General features: G+C 36.5%; 1 protein-coding gene across 1 annotated transcript in view; it reads left to right on the top strand.

Annotated features, from left to right (window-relative positions):
* Positions 1-10,526, top strand: part of CEP85L (centrosomal protein 85 like) — a 157,572-nt gene extending 147,046 nt beyond the window's left edge. The window contains exons 11-13 of the mRNA XM_003781627.3: positions 2,271-2,378; positions 4,308-4,539; positions 9,636-10,526. Coding sequence (XP_003781675.1) covers positions 2,271-2,378; positions 4,308-4,539; positions 9,636-9,799 — 504 coding nt within the window. The 3' untranslated portion in view covers positions 9,800-10,526. The remainder of the gene's footprint in view (positions 1-2,270; positions 2,379-4,307; positions 4,540-9,635) is intronic.
* The last annotated feature ends 10,111 nt before the right edge of the window (positions 10,527-20,637 follow it).

The raw sequence follows: 20,637 nt of genomic DNA, 5'->3' as shown, positions 1-20,637 counted from the left end.
ACAGATTAATATGGCAAAATAAACTGTGTATTATACATTTGCATTTATAAATGCTAATACATATTTCCAAAGCTTATATGAATTGTAGATAAAATGCCAAAGAGGAACTACTTATCAACTGCTCTATATTACTACTCCTTCTACAGAAAGTAGTACTACAGAACTCCTCTTTCTGTTAAAGGTTGAAATGATTTAAAATAAGAAATGCATTGTTACTTTGCCTTAACTATGCTTCATTTTGGAAACTAGCTTAATAGTTCAGGTTTTGTTCTATTTTATTTTAATCCAAATCTGATGAGACTATTATAAGCTTAGTAGAAACTTTCTTTTTTTCCCCGTAACCCTTACATACAGACTTTTTCATACAAGTTAGGATAAATAATTAATGTTTTAGAAGTAATTAATGTTTTAGGTGAGATTAATGTCAAAGAATTATAATGCTTATACTTAGAATTATCCTAGAAATTATAGAGCTGTTGGTCCTTTTGGGGTAAGTCCATCTGTGAGCTCATATCAGTGTTAAAGAGCTTCTTGATAACTGTCCTTGAATCTAACAAACATATGACATGTTAAGTTCAATTTTTTTTTCTCAAATCTGATTTTCCTTCTTATGGTAAAAGGCACTACTGGCCAAACATTTCCAGTTTATTTAGATGAAGAAGATTGCTTGTTTCTTCACTGATACAAATTCAGTCTTATATAAGAACATATTAGGTTTACTAGATAATTATTAGTTACATCCAGCATAACTCCAAATAGGTATAAACATAAAACATTGTAATCTTTTAAAGAATTATGTTAATTCTCTCATGTTATATGTAGTATATTATTTCACATTTGGTTGTATTTTATGGTGAAAACACCTCTCTTAGGTTCAGTTATCATTGTAAATATGTGAGTTTTAGAGTAATTTATCAGTGATGCCTTTCTTCCATAATTCTACTAGTCAAAAATCTTAAGAAAATTTAGGTTAATTCTGGATTTCAGCCAAATAGTCTTGTCAGGCCACAAAGTATAGATCTTCAGCTAGGTAAATAAATCTCCATTTATTGAACAGCAAATAGATTTGTATTCAATCTAATGACATTACAAAGGAATTTGTGTTCAAAAGTGTCCATATTTAGAGAGCCCCATATTGACTTTGTGCTGTGAGCTTCATTTTTGTAGACTTTAAAACATTTCCCCTTGAAAGAAATTTAGTTGTTCAGAGTTTGATTCATTTGTGCACAACTTTTGTGTTATTAAATGTGGTATTTTTTCAGAGGATTAGCAGACAAATGAAATTTACAACCAACAAGTTGAATGTCTGTTACTGGAAAAGCTGCTTTGTATTTATGAGTCTTATCTCAACCCATGGTAGTTGCTGTCTTTCCTTATTCCGTCCAGAGATCATGTGAGGAAAAAACCTTCTTGGTGGGCTGTGTGCTATTTAGGTGATCAGTGTACTGAAATACTTTCAGAGCTAAATTAAATACAGATCTGAAAAAAATGATATCCCTCCAGTGGTCATGTACTGATTTTTGTAGTCTAACAGAAGGAAAAGAGTTGATAGAAATACCTAGAATTTACTAATAGTTACCAGTTTATGGGGTTAAGGCAAGGTTTTTGTCTGTATATTTATTGGTGAAAAGCAAACTAATCAGCTGAAATGACCCAATTACTCTTAAAGTGTCCTGTGTGCTTCTTTGGTGTACTCAGGGTTTTCTTAGAATAGTATCAGGTCGGGATAATTTGAGATTTTCTAATGAAGTAGAAAGGATATTAGCTTGTCATAGTCTCATAGTAGACCTTTGTCCTGATATTGTAGTCACTGCTTGGAATACTACAAACTGAAAGGATGGAGTTTAGCTATGTTTCAGATGATAGAAAATAGAGATATTATTATGATCTTATCTTGTACACTTTATTAACCATACGAAAAACTGTAAAAGCAAAACAAAGGTATACATCATTGTTAATACACTCTCAACATATATAAAAAAATCAATAAAATAGGAACTGTTTTTAATACAGTATTAAATAACAACTTGGTATTTGATGTGTTTTATCCAGATTAAAAAGTTTCTAGGTAAAGATGGGTTTTTTTCCCCCTTTCTTCTTCTTTTTTTTTTTTTTTTTTGAGTCAGCCAGTCCGTAACTAAGGTTGATTTAATGGTGAAGACTTCATCTTCCAAGAAGTATACAGATCTAACACTCTTGGTTACTTATGTCAGACTGACATTTTCCTTTATGTGTAACATGCTTTGCTTTCTAATTTTTTTTAATTCTAGTCTATGCAAGGGAAACTTTCTAAAGAGAAATTGACCACTCAAAATATGATAGAGGAACTGGAAAAGAAAGAAAGAAGCCTACAGAGATTAACAAAAGCCTTGCTTGAAGTGAGTAGAAGAAATTTGAATTGCTTTGAAAGGATGATTTACTACATGTTTAAGCAAATACTTATTTCATACATATTAATAGAACATTTTTAAATTGATTTTGATGTGCCAGTTAATTAAATCCATTAGATTCTTACCAGTATTATAATAAAAAGACAAAACTTTATTTTTCTCATGTCTTATAATGCAGTTTCACAGACTTAACTGTAGCATAGTAAATGTTTCACAATATAGATATTAGGTTCTAAACTGAGCAGATAAGGCATAAATTGAATATAAACAAAATTGCCCTTGAAAATCCTGAAAGTCAGTGCAATGTTGGTCCTTCATCATTTAAACAGGCTATACTTTTTCATTTAAATATGAGATGTAGTACTTGGCTTGTGTTTTAGGACATGTTGTATGAAAAAAAAAATCTTTGAGTTTTTTTTAACTATCATCATGACATTTTGTCCCTAAATATGTAAGAATACGTCTCCAAAAATTAAGGACATTTTTCTTTTATAATCATAATGCCTTTATCATAACCAATAAAAATAATAATTTATTGATATTCAATAATACTTAGTTTATATTTAGATTTCCCTGCTTGACCAAATATTTTATATAGCACCTATTGAAACAAGCATTCAATCAGTATTATATGTTATATTTCATTGACGTGTCTTATAAATCTGAGGTCCTTTTTCCCCTCCATGTTAGGGACTTGAAACTGCGTCTCTTGTCTCATATGTGGGTTGTCACACCTAGATTTGATTACTTTCTCAAGGTGTCATTTATCTTGTTCTTTACTCCCAGTGTTTCTTGTAAGCTGCAAGTTAGAACTAACAATATCATTAGATTCAAGTCAGATCATTTTTTTTTGGCTTGAATACTTTGTAGGTGTTTTCACAGCATCAGAATTTATATAATGTTTGGGTTTTCCACTATAAGTAACACACAAATACATAAGTCATGAGGATAGAGTGGTGACAGCCTGATTCTTTCCCTTGTAAAGTTTGTCTCTGCAAAAAGTAGGTAATCTGCAGGTGGTACTTACATGACACTGTGAATATGCAGCTTGCCAGCACTTTCTCTCTTTGACGGTTTCAGCGTCCACTGATGATCCTTGCCTGAATTATTAGATGATTGAAAAGTGATAATTTTAAAAATTATATTATTCCTTTTTTACTTATCTGGCATTCATCTATAAAAGATCTTTTCTTCATCACCCCAGGCTATTTGGTTATTCTAAAATTCAGTTCCAGTTGGAAATCTAATTGAACTCACCTTTAATTAGCAATTTTTAGGGTAAGGAGGTAACAGTTCTGAGGGTGAGGTGAGGGTATTTCTAATGGCAATAGACCATGAGTTATGTTGATATTTCCAAGTCACATTTAATAATTCATAGTTGTTGGGAGTTTTTTCCTTTGATTTTATACTTGTATTTCTTTGTCTCTTATACTGAAATGTTTGGTTTCTATCAACATTAATATAATAATATATGTGCTTTTTTTCTCAGTATATAAGAAATAATTTCAAAGTAACTAAATCACTATTGTTACTAACAACGAAACTACAGAATGAGGTTTCAAGTTTCTTTGTAGTTCTTTTTATCCTTGAATTAATCTCATTGTAGAAAAATACATACACTGTCGACATGCTCGTGTGAGAAATCCCTAGAAACTAAACTGTTTGGATTTATGTTTCCTTTCTTGGGTTTACCCCTAGCACATCAGATGGCATGGAAGAACCATTCCCACTATTTAAGTTACTTTTGTATGTGTTTCCCCCCCCCCCAACTGTATGTATGTAGTTGAATTTGTTTAATGTGCATATGATTCCACTGTTTTATTTATAGACGTGTGGGACAATGTTAACCTGTGTGGCTTCTGAATGCCTTTTATATGTTCCAACAACCTGATTTTTGTTTTCTTTATCCATTTTCAGAACCAAAGACAAACAGAAGAGATATGCTCTTTAATGGATCAAGGCCAGGAAGCAGACCCATCTAGGCAGCAGACACTTCTTTCCAAACGGCCTCCATTTGATTTGGCTGTGATTGATCAGCTGTTCAAGGAAATGTCCTATTGTTTGTTTGACTTGAAAGCATTGTGTAGTATTCTTAATCAGCGTGCTCAGGGCAAGGAGCCTAATCTTTCATTATTACTGGGAATCAGATGTAAGTGGCTGATGACTTGTGCTTACTTTGTGGCTTGACATTTATCTCCATGTTTATTTTTATCTCATTTCCTTAGATCTCTGCATCAATCTGTGGGTTTACACATACCTGTTATTCATTGCTAGAACTGACCTCATTATACTTACAGAAGTGAGCAGGGTCAGACTTGATACAGACTCCCACTTGGCAGAATGCCTGGATGTGTTTCCTAGGCTGAATCTGTAGATGAGTGACCAGAGTGGTACTTGTGGCTTCCTGACTATTCTTTCCAAAGCAATAATTCTGTTTGTTTTCATGTGGTAGTTGTATAGATTAGTGACCCAGCAATATGTCCATGGGGAAAATACTTGCTTTCCAATGCAGTGTATGTCCTATGGCAGTTGCTTAGCTTAATGTTGGTGCCAATGCAGTCACCTGACCTAGTCTTCATGGTCTGCAGACCTCTTGCCCTTGCCATGCATGCCTGCTGGCTTTGTACTTTTCAGTGTGGCGCCTACTCACTCTCGGCCTCAGTCCTGTCTCCTTTGGTACATAATTTTGAGTGCCACTGTAATATCCTAGTGACCCTTCTCTTCTGTGCTACTTTTGTAGCAAATATACTTTGCTGCATATTGTCCTGTTAGATAATATGGACTGGTTGGTCTCTCTTTTTTTTTTTTTTTTTTTTTTTGAGACAGAGCCTCAAGCTGTCCCCCTGGGTAGAGTGCCGTGGCATTACAGCTCACAGCAACCTCCAACTCCTGGGCTCAAGCGAGTCTCCTGCCTCAGCCTCCCAAGTAGCTGGGACCACAGGCGCCCGCCACAACGCCTGGCTATTTTTTTTTGGTTGCAGCTGTCATTGTTGTTTTGGCGGGTCCGGGCTGGGGATTCGAACCTGCCACCTTAGGTGTATGTGGCTGGCGCCTTAGCCGATTGAGCTACAGGCGCCGAGCCGGTTGGTCTCTTTTTTAATAGACAAGAAATGGACTTCAATGAGGAGAAATACAGAGTAGGACCACATGATGTCTTTATGAACCAACATTTATATTGAGTAGCTGCCTAATCATATGGTTAACATGTGACTAGAAAAGGGACTGGTTTTATTGCTAGTTTTATCAAAAAGCTTCCACCATTTTGCATCATAACAATTATTATTATTATGATGATGATTTTTAGAGCTAGAGTGTCACCTTATCACCCTTGGTAGAGTGCCATGGCATCACAGCTTTCAGCAACCTCCAACTCCCGGGCTTAGGCCAGCAGTTCTCAACCTGTAGGTCATGACCCACAGGAACTATATTAAAGGATCACAGCATTAGGAAGGTTGAGAACCACTGGCTGAGGTGATTCTCTTGCCTCAGCCTCCAGAATAGCTGGGACTACAGGTGCCCACCACAAACACCCGGCTGTTTTTTGTTGCAGTTTGACTGGGGCCAGGTTCGAACCCACCACCCTTGGTATCTGGGGCTGGTGCCCTATTCACTGAGCCACAAATGCTGCCCCATAATAATTATTTTTGCAAATCAGAAAATGCTCTTGATCCAAGTATATCACTGGTTACATGAAACATGTTATCTGTGCTTAACAATATTAACAGAATTTTTTTTTTCATTTCATAGACATACATACATATATATGAGTTTGGATGTGTAAAAAACATTTAATGTTTGGGCAATGCCTGGGGCTCAGAGGAGTAGGGAGCCCGCCCCATATGCCAGAGGTGGCGGTTTCAAACCTAGCCCCAGCCAAAACCTGCAAAAAAACAAAACAAAACATTTAACGTTTGCATATATCAACTCAGTAAACATTCACCATGTGCCTTCTATGGTACCAGCACAGAGTTAGGTGCTGATAATACAGATAAATTGAACACATTTCTCTAATAATCTGGCTCCCCATTTGCTAGATTATTAGAGAATCATGATGGGTGTTGTACCTGAGATGCAGGCAAAGGACAGTGGGAGCACAAAAGGAAAAAATCCAACTGAGTCTACAAGGCTGTGAAGGCTCCAGAGTAGCTGGTGTTCAGTGCAGGCCTTAGAAGAAGAAAAAGAGAAATTTGCCAGATGAAGATGATGGTAATTTAGAAACGATCTCTTACTGGGCACAGTGGCTTGCTCCTATAATCCCAGCTACTCGGGAGGTTAAGGTGGGAGGATTGCGTAAGGCCAGGAGTTTAAGACCAGCTTGGGCAACACGGTGACACACTGTCTCTAAAAACATGAAAAGAAAATTATCTGGGCATGGTGGCACACTCTTGTCTTCCCAACTACTTGGGAGGCTTGCTTTAGCCCAGAAGTTTGAGGCTGCTGTGAGCTAAGATCCTATCACTTCACTCCAGCCTAGGCAACAGAGCAAGATCCCATCTTTTTTTTTTTTTTTATTAAATCATATTTGTGCACATTAATTCAATCATAGGATACAGTGTGTCGTTTCCATATAAAATTTGAAATACTTTCATCCAGTTGGCCAATATAGCTATCATGTCATTCTCATGATTGTTGTGTTAAGACATTTATATTCGACATTTAGAAAGATTCACATGTACCCTTATAGGAAAAATCCTAGGCGTGATCCCCGCAATCACCCTCCCATCTTTTAAAAAAAAAATCTGATTCATTGCAGGCAAGAAGCAAAAGTTCACACACAAAGTAACAAATTTTCTCCACTCAGAGCTGTTCACTCCTTCACTTACTTTGTAATTTTCTATATTTCACTATTTAGATAGGATTTGTTAACTTTTTTTTTCTTTTGAGACCGTTTTACTGTGTCACCCTGGGTAAAATGTTGTAGTGTCACAGCTCATAGCAGCCTCAGACTCCTGAGCTCAAGCCTGCCTCTTGCCTCAACCTCCTGAGTAGCTGGGATTAAAAGCACCCACCACAGCACCCGGGTATTTTTAGAGATGAGGCCTCACTCTGACTCAGGCAATCCACCGGCCTTGGTCTCTAGTGCTAGGATTACAGGCATGAGCCACCGTACCTGGCCATTTATTAAGTTTTCTAGTAATAGTGTAATAGAGCTATCCTAATATGAATAAAGGAAGATCAAGAATCTTACCACTTTGACCTCCCAAGTATATTCCTTCTGGTCTTTGAAGTTCAACACCAGAATCCTTATATTTGGTGTCGTGAAAATTTGACCAGCCAGCTAATCGGTTAAAAACCAACGAATTCTTCTGAATCCTTATGTCATGACTCCATCATTCGCCCTACACTCCTCTGAAACTGTCTGCTGCCTGGTTTCCATGACATCCTTACCTAGGTTCTACTTCTGCCTTTATGACTGTCCAGTCTCAGTCTTCTGTGGACTTCTCTGCCGCTAATTATTATCCCCAGGAACCTTTTGCTGTTGGCTTTTGCTTGTTCTTATTGCATGATCTTCTCCGATTCTCTTGTTCTCTATTACTGTTATATTTCCCTCTATGTTAGAACCGACTGTTTGACAGGCATCAGACTCACCGCATCCAAAATAGAACCTACTTTTCTTCCTTCCCTAAACCTCCTCCTCTCAGTGAGTAGCACCACCATTCATCTGTCGCTCAACCCCCCTGTTTTGTCCCTTTTTGGGGACCCAGGTCCAATCCTGTCCCTCACCCAAATTGGTGGTGATTAAAATCTATTCATTCTGTCACCCATCTACTCTGCCTAACATTCATTCCTTCCATTACGTCCCCATTGCCTGTTGACTTAGTTCTTTTCATAGCCCGTTACCTGGACTGGTCTGTGAATCACTATGTTCACCCGCTCCCCAGTCCATCTTACACTGTCGTCAGAGTGAACTGGTCTAAATCATGAATCTGATTTCCTAATACTTAACCCTACTCTGTAATAGAGATAGGTAGATCTTACCTACCTCTGCAGCCTTATTTCTTGGTACTCTCCCTTCTGATAATTTATTCTGCACCATTTTAAAGCTAGATACTGATTTACTTGAGATTTTTCAAACCCTATCAGACTATTTTATTTACAGTCTTCACACATTTGTTCAGTCTGCATCCTTGACCCATCTAATGAAAGAGTAACTGTGGTCTCTCCAGTTAGGCTCAGTTGGTGGTTCTCTTCCTTTTGTGCCGCTGCAGCTTGTCTGCACTGATGGGCCACCTACGACACCTCACCCATTATCTGTTCATGAAATTGTATGTAAAGCATCGAGAACAAGCCACCATGTATTATTTTGCTGACCTTAACATCTGGCATAGTCCCTGGATTGTGACAGGTGTTCAATTGCTGTTTGTTAAAATAACATTCTCTGATTCTTATGCCTCCAATAAACTATCAGGGTCAGGCATAAGCAAAAGTTTATTTCACAGTCATTGGCTCTGCCTGCTTTTATGTTATGATATGCTTCCCAAGAGGGAACTGCAGTAAATATTAATAATTAAAAACTAGCTGAATCAGGACCTTCAGTTATTCAGCCTTTGGGCAGTTAGCTATCAGCCTGGTTCAGTTGTTTGTGATTATAGGGTTCCAACTCTCTTTCCTTCTCCCCTTCTCTCTCCCTGCCCCTCTCTTCTTCCCCCTCCCTCCCTTCCCTGCTCCCCCCCTTTCCCTCCTCCTCCTCTTTCCTACTACTCTCTTCTTTCCTCCCTCCCTTCCCCTCCATTCCTTTTTGTCTCTCTCCCCTCTCCCCCTTGTTCTCTCTCTCCCTCTCCCTCTACGTATATATATGTGTGTAGATGTATATATACACACATACTTACTGTATATTTTGGAAATTAGTATTTTCATGCGAATAAACCCATTTTGCAATCATAAAAATTTAAGATACCATCTTTCACTATCCAAGTGATTTTCAGATTTTGTCAGATGGAAAAAATTGTGTGCTCTTGTTGAGCTTGTATAGAAACATTAGAGCTGCTCTTTTTTACTTTTGGAATATTGTCATCCATTAAACATGTTGTTTGTTTATATGACTGTATGAATTTAATACACTTTAGCAAAATTTTAGAAGGACCAAATAGATAAGATCGATTTCATATTGAACGATACATAAGGTAAACCTGAGCCTCACTGGTATTCAGAGTGTAGCATTATATTTCCATGATGATTAAGGTGAAAATCATAAAATGTCTGTGTTCAAAATCATGTGAGACCTTCTCTTCTTTATTTACACAGCAATGAACTGCTCAGCTGAGGAGACTGAGAATGATCAAAGCCAAGAAACACTCACTAAAAAATTGTCAGATGTATGCCAGTTACGGAAGGACATCGACGAGTTAAGGACTACCATCTCAGACCGCTATGCTCAGGACATGGGAGACAACTGCGTGACCCAGTGATGGAGTGTGAGCCTCACAGCAATAATGACCTAGTGTTAAATGCTGCTGTGTGACGATTCTTCGTATTTCTCTGTAGGAGCCATAATGGAAAGTAGCAAGTGGCATGTGGCTTGCTCATAGGTTGTTTTTTCTGTGAATTTATTTTATTGAAGGGAAAAGTGGATATGACGAGGTTTTCAAAAGGCTTATCAGGCAAAAAAAAAAAAAAAAAAAAAAAGCAAATTACCTTTGAAAAATATGATAAAGTCTACAAGAAAAAAAACTCTGTGTTCTCAAACTACTGATTAAAGGACCAAGCTGTGAAGAATGCCCTTCAGATAAAGGGGTAGAATTTCTGTTAATCCTATAGTTTTGTGTGTTTGTGTGTGCATGTATGTGCATTTTGTATATATGTGTGCTTTGTTCACAAAATTAAAATATATGGGTTTCTAGGGTCAAAGCAAAGTTTCTGAGAAAGGCACACCTGCTCATTCTTGTTCTTCTTTCATAAGAAACTTGTATTGTACTTTGCGGCTTTCAAAGGCTGGCTAACCAAGAGTTTGAACAGCAAACCAGTATTTTGATAGAAGAGCAGACAAAACCATTTCTGTTTTGGACAATCACTGTGCTGAGATGATGAGGTTGTGGGCTTGGGCTGGATTTAGTACGAAGTACTATATAGATAGGTCAGCTGTTTGTCCAGAGAGGTTGTGGATTTCTTTAGAGGGGTGAAATTTTGATGTGATGATCTTTTTTTTAATTGATGTATTACAAGGAAGTTTAACATAATTTGAACTAATTTTAAAATGTTCTCTATTTATAATTTTTAATTTATATTTGATATATATCAATGTAAACAAAGCATTATATAACTAATGCAGATCTTCTAAGGCTTCAGATCATTACTGTAAAAGAAAGGCTAACGAAGTGACTCTGGAACAGTAACTTATTTATCTAAATCTCAACGTTTACATTTTAACAATTTTGTATCTCTTTTAAATTCGAAACTAAGATAAAGCCAACACATATTCTTTATAACTGAATTAACACTAGCATAAAACAAGATCTAAAGATAGATATTTTAATTCCTTTCATTAGACACATTACCAACAGAGTTTTCATGGAATATGAACTTGGCCACATTAGTTATTCATCTGAAGTACAGGGTATTACTATGAAATAGAACTGTTTTTTAAATAGACATACAATCATTTAAATTTCCAATGAGTATTGTCCATGTTTCAGTTGGCATTTTGAAAGGACTATATTTTCTTTCTTTCAGAGTATTCATTATATCCTTTTGAATATATTTAGTTGTGGCAAAGCACTGGCCTTTATAAAAGATGATTTGATTTCTTGATGCATCCCAGTCTCATTTAGGTCAAGACTAAATAAGAGGTGGAAAGATAAAGGCTGTGACTCAAGCAGTATAATGCCAATTCAGTCAGAGTAGATCACATGTGTGGTTTCTTGCCAGGCTTATAGAGTGGTAAAAAGGCTTCCTAGAAAAGGTTTTTCTTAAATATTTTTAATAGTAAAAACATGAGACAAGGCCTTCAAGAAGACTACCCAAGAAGATACTCTGTTCAGAACTTTGGCTTACATACAACTCTCAATAAATTGTTTTATAGTTGTATGTCAACAGTCAGTTACAATATATTGTAGAGACATCAGATTTCCCTTCTGTGCAGTGCCAGAGTACTCTCTGCTTTTCTTCATAGGATCTGGGCACAAAGAAATAAGTGCATTGTAATGATTCAACATCTCAAGGCCACTAACCTAAGGAGGGTCTTAGTCCCTGGTAAGAACCTGGCTTTCTAATGGTTCGTTTATTTTTTTAACGTTAGTGATTTGAAGACAATCAGGGAGTAATAAATATGTACCAAAAATCTGATGCAAAGAATTATGCCTTGCAAAAAATTAGTATCTGTGAAATGATCCTTTATAGTAGAATAGATAATAACATCCAAAATAAATCAGCCACAAGTGCAACAAACATTTTTACATTCTCTTTGAATAGAATCTTTCCCTGGTGATTTTGGAATACAGCACCCTAAAGTAATAGAACTAATTGGCAGGTAGTCACTGATGTGGGTCAGTAGTTGGCTAAATATATCCTAGATTTTTAGTATGTGTTTTGGATTTTATGGTGACTGTTGTTTTATGGTTGTTTGCTTTAATCAACTGTAAATATGTTTTTGTTTTCTGGTTTAGTTGGGATAAAATAATTTTTTTTGTTTGTTCTTGTTAGTATTCTGAAACTTAGAAATTTTAACTTAGTTCACGTATCTTGTGGTGAAACAGTTTTTAACTTAGTAGGAAATTATCAAACTATTGCTCATGCATTTCTGTTTCCAAAATGTGTATTCCCCATAAAAGGAGAGTTAAGATGTGATAGTTTAAAGTATAACCTTGAACTACAAAATTGAATCTCTTGCAATCTGGAGTTTGTAAAGGGGTCTTGAATGGGTAGCCTTAGAGAGAATTTTGGGAAGAAATGAAACTAGTGATATTCTAATTCGTCAGTATAAAAGTTGGGGTTGTTTTTCAGAAAATTCCTTTTTCCCAAGATACCTTCTTGTGTTACAACAGTAATAATACTAGTATCACAATGAAAAGAGAGATTTTTACTGTTGGGTCAACTAAGTTGGGCAAGTATCAACACGACTGTATCTTGCCCCAGTTTAAACTAGGATGTTTACAGAAGTTATGGCAGCGATATATTCCTGAAATGAAAATTATCCTAAATTTTGAAGACTTCTATTGGAAAATTTCCTTAGCTAATGAAACCTCTTTTTAATTATGATGAAGTAATTGCTTGTCCTTTTAGGGATCATCTCGTATAGTATTAATATTAATTATTTGTCTTGGGTTTTAAAATCGAGCTTACTTTTCAGCAGGGATACAGCAATAGTTGTCTGAATGAAAGATCCAAAGTACTTGTGCAGATAAAATTCACTGACAGAGGCACAAGAGCTGTCTTTTTCATTTGGCATCAAAAAAATAGGATGACTTTAGTTGGATTTTCAGTGGCCACTAATTTAAAAAACAAAACAAAACATAAGTATTGATTGTAAGATATGCTTGAATTTATTTAAAAATAAGTGTGGCCCCTTTTGGTATTTGAAGTAGAATTCAATATTTACTGTTAACAGTATTATATTTTAGTGAAATTTATTAAATTTATTTTGGTAGTGACAGCTTATTAACTGAATTAGATTTCTTTTAGTAGCGATTATAGAGATAATCTTAAGGGCTGAAATGCATTGCTAAAATGAATATTGTACATTTCTGACATTAATGAGCTTACAAATTAATTCTGTCATGATGCAAGATTTATTAATGGGAATCTCTTAGAGGATATTTTAAAAGAGTTACTTTATTGGGAAAATATTCTTTAAATATTGGTAATAGTTCATTGAGTAACATCGCTGAGAACCCAGAGTACATTTTTACATAGTGTAGTTCAGCTCACATGCACCTTTACTTTGGAGTATTGGCATTCTCTTCTATAGATATCCATCATTGTAGGTACGTAATTATGGTAATAAGCAATTTTCATAACCATGCTCAGACTATATAGTTTGAAACTGCCAGTAGCTCTCAGAGCCAAAGTTAATTCATTTGTTTCCATTTTGAACAATTCTTTTAAGCGTTCACAAAACAAGAAAAACTATTTCCTATTTGGTATAAGGACTAAAATTTCCAACTTTGCCCCAAATTGCCATATGATTATATTATACATTTAATCATGAAGGGGAAAGATTTTGGATTTTTTTCTTATATAAAAGAAATATTAAATATAATGTAATGAGAATGTTAAATTAAGTCGTTAACAACACTATTGCAGCTGCATACAGAGAGAACCTTTTGTGCCTTTTTTGCCTGCAGTAAGCATTCATTTCTATTTTATATGAGCTACAAAATATGTTGATGATTATTGCACCTTGTTTTCCATAAATAGACTTGATTAAGGGTTTTCATTTCTAGGCAGATACCTAAGTAAACGTGAGAGGAACTATCAGATAACGTGTTTCTGGAATCTAGCTTTCCCTGTATATTGAGTGGGAAACTCCCTTCGAGAGTATTCATTTGTGAGTATGTGTCTGTACATATATGTATAATGTATAAATAGTTATTTAAATACATAAAGATACAATTCAGCATCACATTGGTGTGATGACAAGAAGTACTAAGGTGCTCGGTGGTTATGTTAAAAGCACAGCAGAGTGTCGCATCAGTCCCTGTGACTGGTGGTTTTATAAACTAGGTTCAGTTTTCGAACCACCCAGAATACCTCATGTGTAAATACAGTGTTCATAACTTAATTGAAATACAGTTATTGTAAAAATAATGTGAAGCCACTGGCTGGCTTATGCCTTCTGATCTGTTGTTCTTGCCTCTTTTTTGTAAAGGGGTTGTTTTTGGTTTTGTTTTTTAATAGGGTTTACAGCTAGAATTTTGAATGCCAAAGTTCTATTTATTAAATTTAAAAAGTTTTCAATGTTAATTGCTAGTATTTTTCCACTGGATTATTATTTGTCAATGTTGGAATTTTTATTTACAGAGAAATAAATTTTTTATAAAAAGATTTATGTCTTCCAAGTGCCTGATGTTATGTTCAATGTATTGGAAATTTTAGACTCTGTATTCTGAATTCTCAATGGTAAGAACATACTGACTTAACTTTTAAGTAAAAGCTTTCTGTAAATACACATGAGACTCCTTAACTTAAAAACATAGGGACTTCTGCCTTCTAAGTTTGTCTTATGGTCTAAGTTACTCAGAAGCTTTTTCTCAGAGTCTTCCCATGAAGGACGCTGAGATTTTCTGATGCTGGGTGTTTTAATACAAGGTCACGCCTGTGTCCATTGCAGCTGATAGCATTGGGTTACCCTTCTGAATTTCCAAAATCTCTATCTAAGTCAGGAGTCTTCTTTCTAGTGTTCCAACAGGCAAAGTCTGACTTCAGTTTTCTACATTGCCAAAAGGATAGGCTGGTAAGTTACATCTTTTTTCTTTTACCCCTTCTAATCAAAAGTTGAAAACTGACTGGAACATGTATAAGTAAAGCCTTGTTATTGGTAAAAGGCTGCTGTCTAAGGGCCTTGACTTCTCAGCTGTGATAATTTGCCAGTCTGGTCCCGAGATGCCCTGCAGTGGCATCCTGAGTCCTTGTTCTGACATACATGGGATGTGGCCTCCATCTGTATGGGAAGCGGGTGGATGTTTACACTAGCAGTATCTTTTTCCACTTCAGGTAACTTGGCATGGCTCTGTCAGAGTCTAATGAGACATCTAATTCATTTAACAGGGAAAGAATCACTTTGGAAATCCTGCATCAAAGGCTACTTAGGTTGCAAGCAGATGTGTTATGATAAGAGCAGAATAGACAGAATCTTAGAATATTTCTAAGGTGATCAGTAAAGAAATTTGCCTTGTAGAATGAAATATAAGATCATTTTTGATCTGGTATAAAAAAAAGTGTTTTGTTTGTTTGAGACAGAGTCTTACTCTGTCACCCTTGTTAGAGTACTGTGACGTCATTGTAGCTTACCACAACTTCAAACTTTTGGGCTCAAGCCATCCTCCTGCCTCAGCCTCCAGAGAGGCTGGGACTACAGGTACCCATGACTCACTTCATCTCTACTGATTTCCATCTAATGGAAGTTTTAAACTAAACATGTACCCTAAGGTCTTGGATATCATGCTGCTGAACGTACCAGAACCTGGGCCTCAAAACCCAGCAACAGGCTGCCCATGTGGAAGACTGTGTTCTCCTGGCAGCAGATGGGCCAGCTCAGGGTCTGTCTACTCCTAAAATCTAGCATGTCAGCCATCACCAGGTCCACTACACCTTGGAGATTTATATCCACCAAAGCATTTGAACTGCTTGTGCCGCCAATGAAGGCCACAGCTTGACTCTGGTTAGGTCTGAGGACACAGTCAGTTTTAAGAAGATGTACAAAACCCTCAAGAAGAAAAGTACATGGGTACAGGCAAGGAGCAAATTTATTTTGCTTGATTGAGGAAGCTGAGTATTCAGCTTCCAGACTTACCTACATAACTCTTGGGTTGAGTATGCAGTGGGTGCCTTTGAAACTGAGCTACAAGAAGAAATGTGTAAAGGAACAAAAACTGACCAGGAAGAAGAGCTTTGAAGACAAAAGCAGGTGAAGGTCCTGAAGGAGCTGCACCCTATGCTCTCCCAGCCATTAAGTATGACCTGAAAACCAAGTCTCCCAACTCAGTCTGGTAAGCTGCCTGTGCTTGCACCTGCCCCAAGAAACGGTAAGACTGCCTTATGCTGCCTCTCCAAACAGAAGAGGAAGAACAGGAGGAGGAGGAGAAATGGGGGAGGCAAGAAGCTGTCACAGCCAAAAGGGCAGCAGCAGGAACAGCTATAAGCCAAGGACAAGTACAATTTAACCACCCCAGGTCAATGTTTGTTAGTGACCACACAGCATCTGTTCCCTGGTTCTTTGTGAAAATGTCTTTCCTTCCTGTCAATTCATTTCACTTCACCATCAACCCTAGCTAGAAAAATCTTTCCATCTCAACCCTCTAAAGCAGGAGAGACCTCATGTAGATTTTGTTTTATAGCAAGCATTTTATACAGGAGCTTAATATTTTTCTCTCTTTTCTCTGTTGCCCAGGCTAGAGTGCTGTGGCCTCAGCCTCGCTCACAGCAACCTCATGCTCCTGGGCTCAAGTAATCCTTGTGCCTCAGCCTCCAAAGTAGATGAGACTACAGTGTGTGGCATCACACCTCTCTAATTTATATATATATATATATATATATTTTAGTAGAGATGGGTCTTGCTTTGCTCAAGCTAGTTTCAAACTCCTGATCTCAAAGCAATCCTCCCACCTCAGCTTCCCAGAGTGCTGGGATTATAGGTGTGAGCCACTGCACCCTGCCAGGGGCTTTAATATTTCTGTATTCCAGTGTTTATACATTTCTTCTGTGTTCAACTTGATAAAAACAATGGTGAGAAAATTCATTGTGGCAGTTAAATACCATGTTAGATACAAATGAAGAGAAAAGTAATGAACTGGAATATAGTCAGGAAGAAATTACTCAGGAAAGAAGGTTTGGAAATAAAGTGGATACAATGAGAAGAGCTAATAAGGGCTAATAAAAATTTAATGGGAGTTTTCAAAAGGAAAGAATTGATAAAATGGATAATAGGAACTATTTAGAGATCATATTTATTTGAGCAATTGTCCAGGGTTGGTAAACTTTTCAGGGAAGAGGAAAAACATGACTTTTGAAATTCATGAACTACATTGAAACTCATGGCAGAAAAAAAGTTACCTGGGTACGTGGAAGTAAAACTCAGAATCTGAAAGTTGAAAGTCTTTAGAGGAGTAGAGAATGAAACAGAGTAACTGCAAAGAAACAGCACAGGAGAATTCTCAGCAGTAACAAAAGATGGAACATAGTAGAAAGATGTCTTCTGCAGGCCAACACAAAATAAATGTCAACATAGAATCATGGAAAGGAAAGCAAAGACATTTTTCATAAAAACAAAACTTAAAAGATTTTAACATCAATGGCCTTATTAAAGGACTTCCTAAAGGCTAAATATCAAGAGAAAAATCCAGAAAGGATTGAGTCGCAAGAAGGAACAATGAAGAAAGAATTTGGTATATAAGTAAACACTGTATAAAATATGAAACGATCAAATTTGTAGTCTATGCTTTGTAGCCTTTATTATGCTGAGGTAGTTTCCTTCTCTTCCTGGTGTTTTGAGTAAGTTGTATCATTAAAGCTTGTTGAACGTTTAATCTACATCAATTGACAAGATCATGTGGGATTTTCATCTTCATTCTCTTGATAATGTTTACTGCATTGTTTGGGTTTTGTGTGTAGAACCTTCCTTGCTTCCAGGAACATAGCCCACTTAAGTCGTAGTGTATAATCCTTTCAATTTGCTGTTGACTTTGGTTTGCTGGTATTTTGTTGAAATCTCTGTGATTCTTTTTAAAATTTTCTCTGCTATTTTTTAGCAATTTTATTATCATGTAACTAAGAGTAATTTTGTTTATATTTTTTTCCCTGCTCAGATTGAATGCAGCTCTTTGAATCTGTGAGTTGATGTCTTTCATTAGTGTTGGGAAATTCTAAGCCATCATTTCTTTAAATACTGTTTTTATCTTTTCTCTGTGACTTGAATTATATACCTTCTCTTTTTATCTTATTTCCTTATTTTCTTTATTTTTTTGCTACTCTTTTGTTCCTCTTTTCTTTCTCTTCATTCTGAATAATCTCTTCTGATGTATCTTCCAATTCACTGTTTTTCTCTTTATATTTATCTGTGAAACCTATTTATTCATTGTGTTCTTAATATCAATTGTTGTATTTTTTGAGTCTTAGAATTTCCATTTAGTTCTTCCTTGGAAATTTCAGTTTTCTGCTAGCATTTCCCAATTTGGGGCATTTATTTCTTAAGTATATTAAACATAAATATATATATATTTATTTCTTAAGTATATATAAACTTTTATATTAAAGTATATTAAACTTAATATAATATAAACTTAATATAAAGTATATTAAACTTAATATAATATATAAATATATTAAGTATATATAAACAAATATATATATATATATAATTTTTTTGAGACAGAGTTTTACTTTGTCAAGCAATCCTCTTGCCTCAGCCTCCTAAGTAGCTGAGTAGCTGAGACTATAGGCATTCACCACAAATGCCCAACTATTTTTAGAGATGGAGTCTCACTCTTGCTCAGGCTGTTCTCAAACTCCTGAGCTCAGGTGATCCACTTGCCTTGGCCTCACAGAGTGCTAGGGTTACAGGCATGAGCCACCATGCCCAGCCTTAAACATAAATATTTTGAAACCTATTATCAGTACCCCCACTTGGTCTGTTTCTACTGTCCCTTATTTGTCTTCATTTTTAAAAAAATATATTTTTTTTCTCATATGTCTGGTCATTTTTATTGAGACCTGAAAATTGCATATGAAAATATAGCCAGGTGCAGTGGCTCACGCCTGTAATCCTAGCACTCTGGGAGGCGGAGATGGGTGGATGGCTTGAGCTCAGGAGTTTGAGACCAGCCTGAGCAAAAGCTAGACCGTATCTCTAAAAATAGCTGGGCGTAAGTAGTGGGTATCTGTAGTCCAAACTCCTCAGAAGGCTGAGACAAGAGGATCACTTGAGCCCAGGAGTTTGAGGTTGCTGTGAGCTATGATGCCAGGGTACTCAAGCCAGAGTGACAAAGTGAGACTCTATCTTAAGAAAAAAAAAATGAATAAAAGAAAATAGTATAAGTATACTTTGAGGCTCTACATAGTATTATATTATTCCAGATAGAATTTAAATTCCCCTCTGGCAGGGCTAGTGGCACTAAGAATCAAAATAACCTTAATCAAATAAGAGATACAGATGATTTAAAGAATAGTTTGAGGACTTAGGAGACTGGATCGCCATCTGATTTACCTAGCAGAGTCCCAACCACTTATTAGGACCCCCTCTTCTAAGAGGACTATGAATTCTAATTTTTACCTCCTACCCCAGAGATTAGTGAGCTGTGACCCACAGGACAGACCTAACCTTCTGCTGGGCAGAAGTCTTATTGGACCATAGTCATATTTATTCATTCATTTACATTTTGCCTATGGCTACTTTTGTGCTATACTGAAAGAACTGTGTAGTTGTTATAGAGAACATAGCCCTCAGAGCATGAATTACTGGGTTTCCCTTGAAAGTAAGACCTACCCAAAAAATAAGCCCTAGCAGGATTTCTATGCATTTGTTAAATATAAACCCTACCCTGATAATAAGACCTAGTGATAGGCGTGGCTAAGCAGCATATCTGCATTGCCACACTATGCATTTCAGTGTGGAGCAGTAAGGAAGACTGGAATACCTTTTATCTGCCACAGCTCCTTTCTCTAAGCCGTTCATTTGCACTTGTGCCAGTGTGCGTATGGTAACCTTGGTCGCAGGCATCCTATTGTGTATGTGCTAACGGCTAGGGGAAAGGAGTTCATGCATCACTAGTGCCAGCCCCACCAACAAGGTCGGCTCCCCCTGTCAGGTTCCAGAAGAAGATGACTTAACTGTATTTGAATAAATGTAGATTGTTGTATTATACTTAATAAAAATAAGACATTCCCTGAAAATAAGCCCTAGTGTGTCTTCTTGAGAAAAAATAAATATAAGACGGTGTCTTATTTTGGGGGGAAACACAGTATTATCTGGCCCTTTGTAAGGCAATTTTGCTCACGTCTGTCTAGTTTCTGAAGTGTGAGGAAAGCTCTGCTGGGCTTCTTTGCCCCTGAGCATTTTCTTTCTGAAATGGCAGATAGCCCTATAGGAAGAAAACAGCTCCCAAGCCCAGGGTAACTTATTTTTTTTTTCTTCTACTAGATCTTAAACTTGTGATTTTTTTTAAACACATGATTAGTTCTCTGATGACTTTAAAGAGATTTTCCCCAGCATTTCCTAGTTCTCTGTGAGGAGGTTGATCTGAATTTTTTAGTTTGCCATTATTGGAAGCAGAAATCTTTTTATAAGGCATTTCTTATAAGACATTTTTACAAGCAGTTATTAAAGAAATTAAGCCTGACAGTGGTCATCCCATCACTTCCTTTTGTTGGTTAAATTATTTGACATCGCCCTTTGTTTCACCCTTTTCTAGTGGTTTGCTACAATATACAGGGTGTAGTTTTCTAGAGTTGTTTTTTATTTGTTTGTTTGAGATAGACTCTCAAGCTGTCACTCTTGGTTGAGTGCTGTGGCATCACAGCTCACAGCAACCTCAAACTCTTGGGCTTAAACAATTCTCTGGCCTCAGACTCCCAAGTAGCTGGTACTACTGGCGCCTGC

This window comes from Otolemur garnettii, unplaced genomic scaffold, assembly GCF_000181295.1.
Source record: "Otolemur garnettii isolate 467f Iridium unplaced genomic scaffold, OtoGar3 scaffold00002, whole genome shotgun sequence".
Lineage (NCBI taxonomy): Eukaryota > Metazoa > Chordata > Mammalia > Primates > Galagidae > Otolemur > Otolemur garnettii.
The sequence above is the reverse complement of the archived record's forward strand: the minus strand, read 5'-3'. Positions and strand labels throughout refer to the sequence as shown.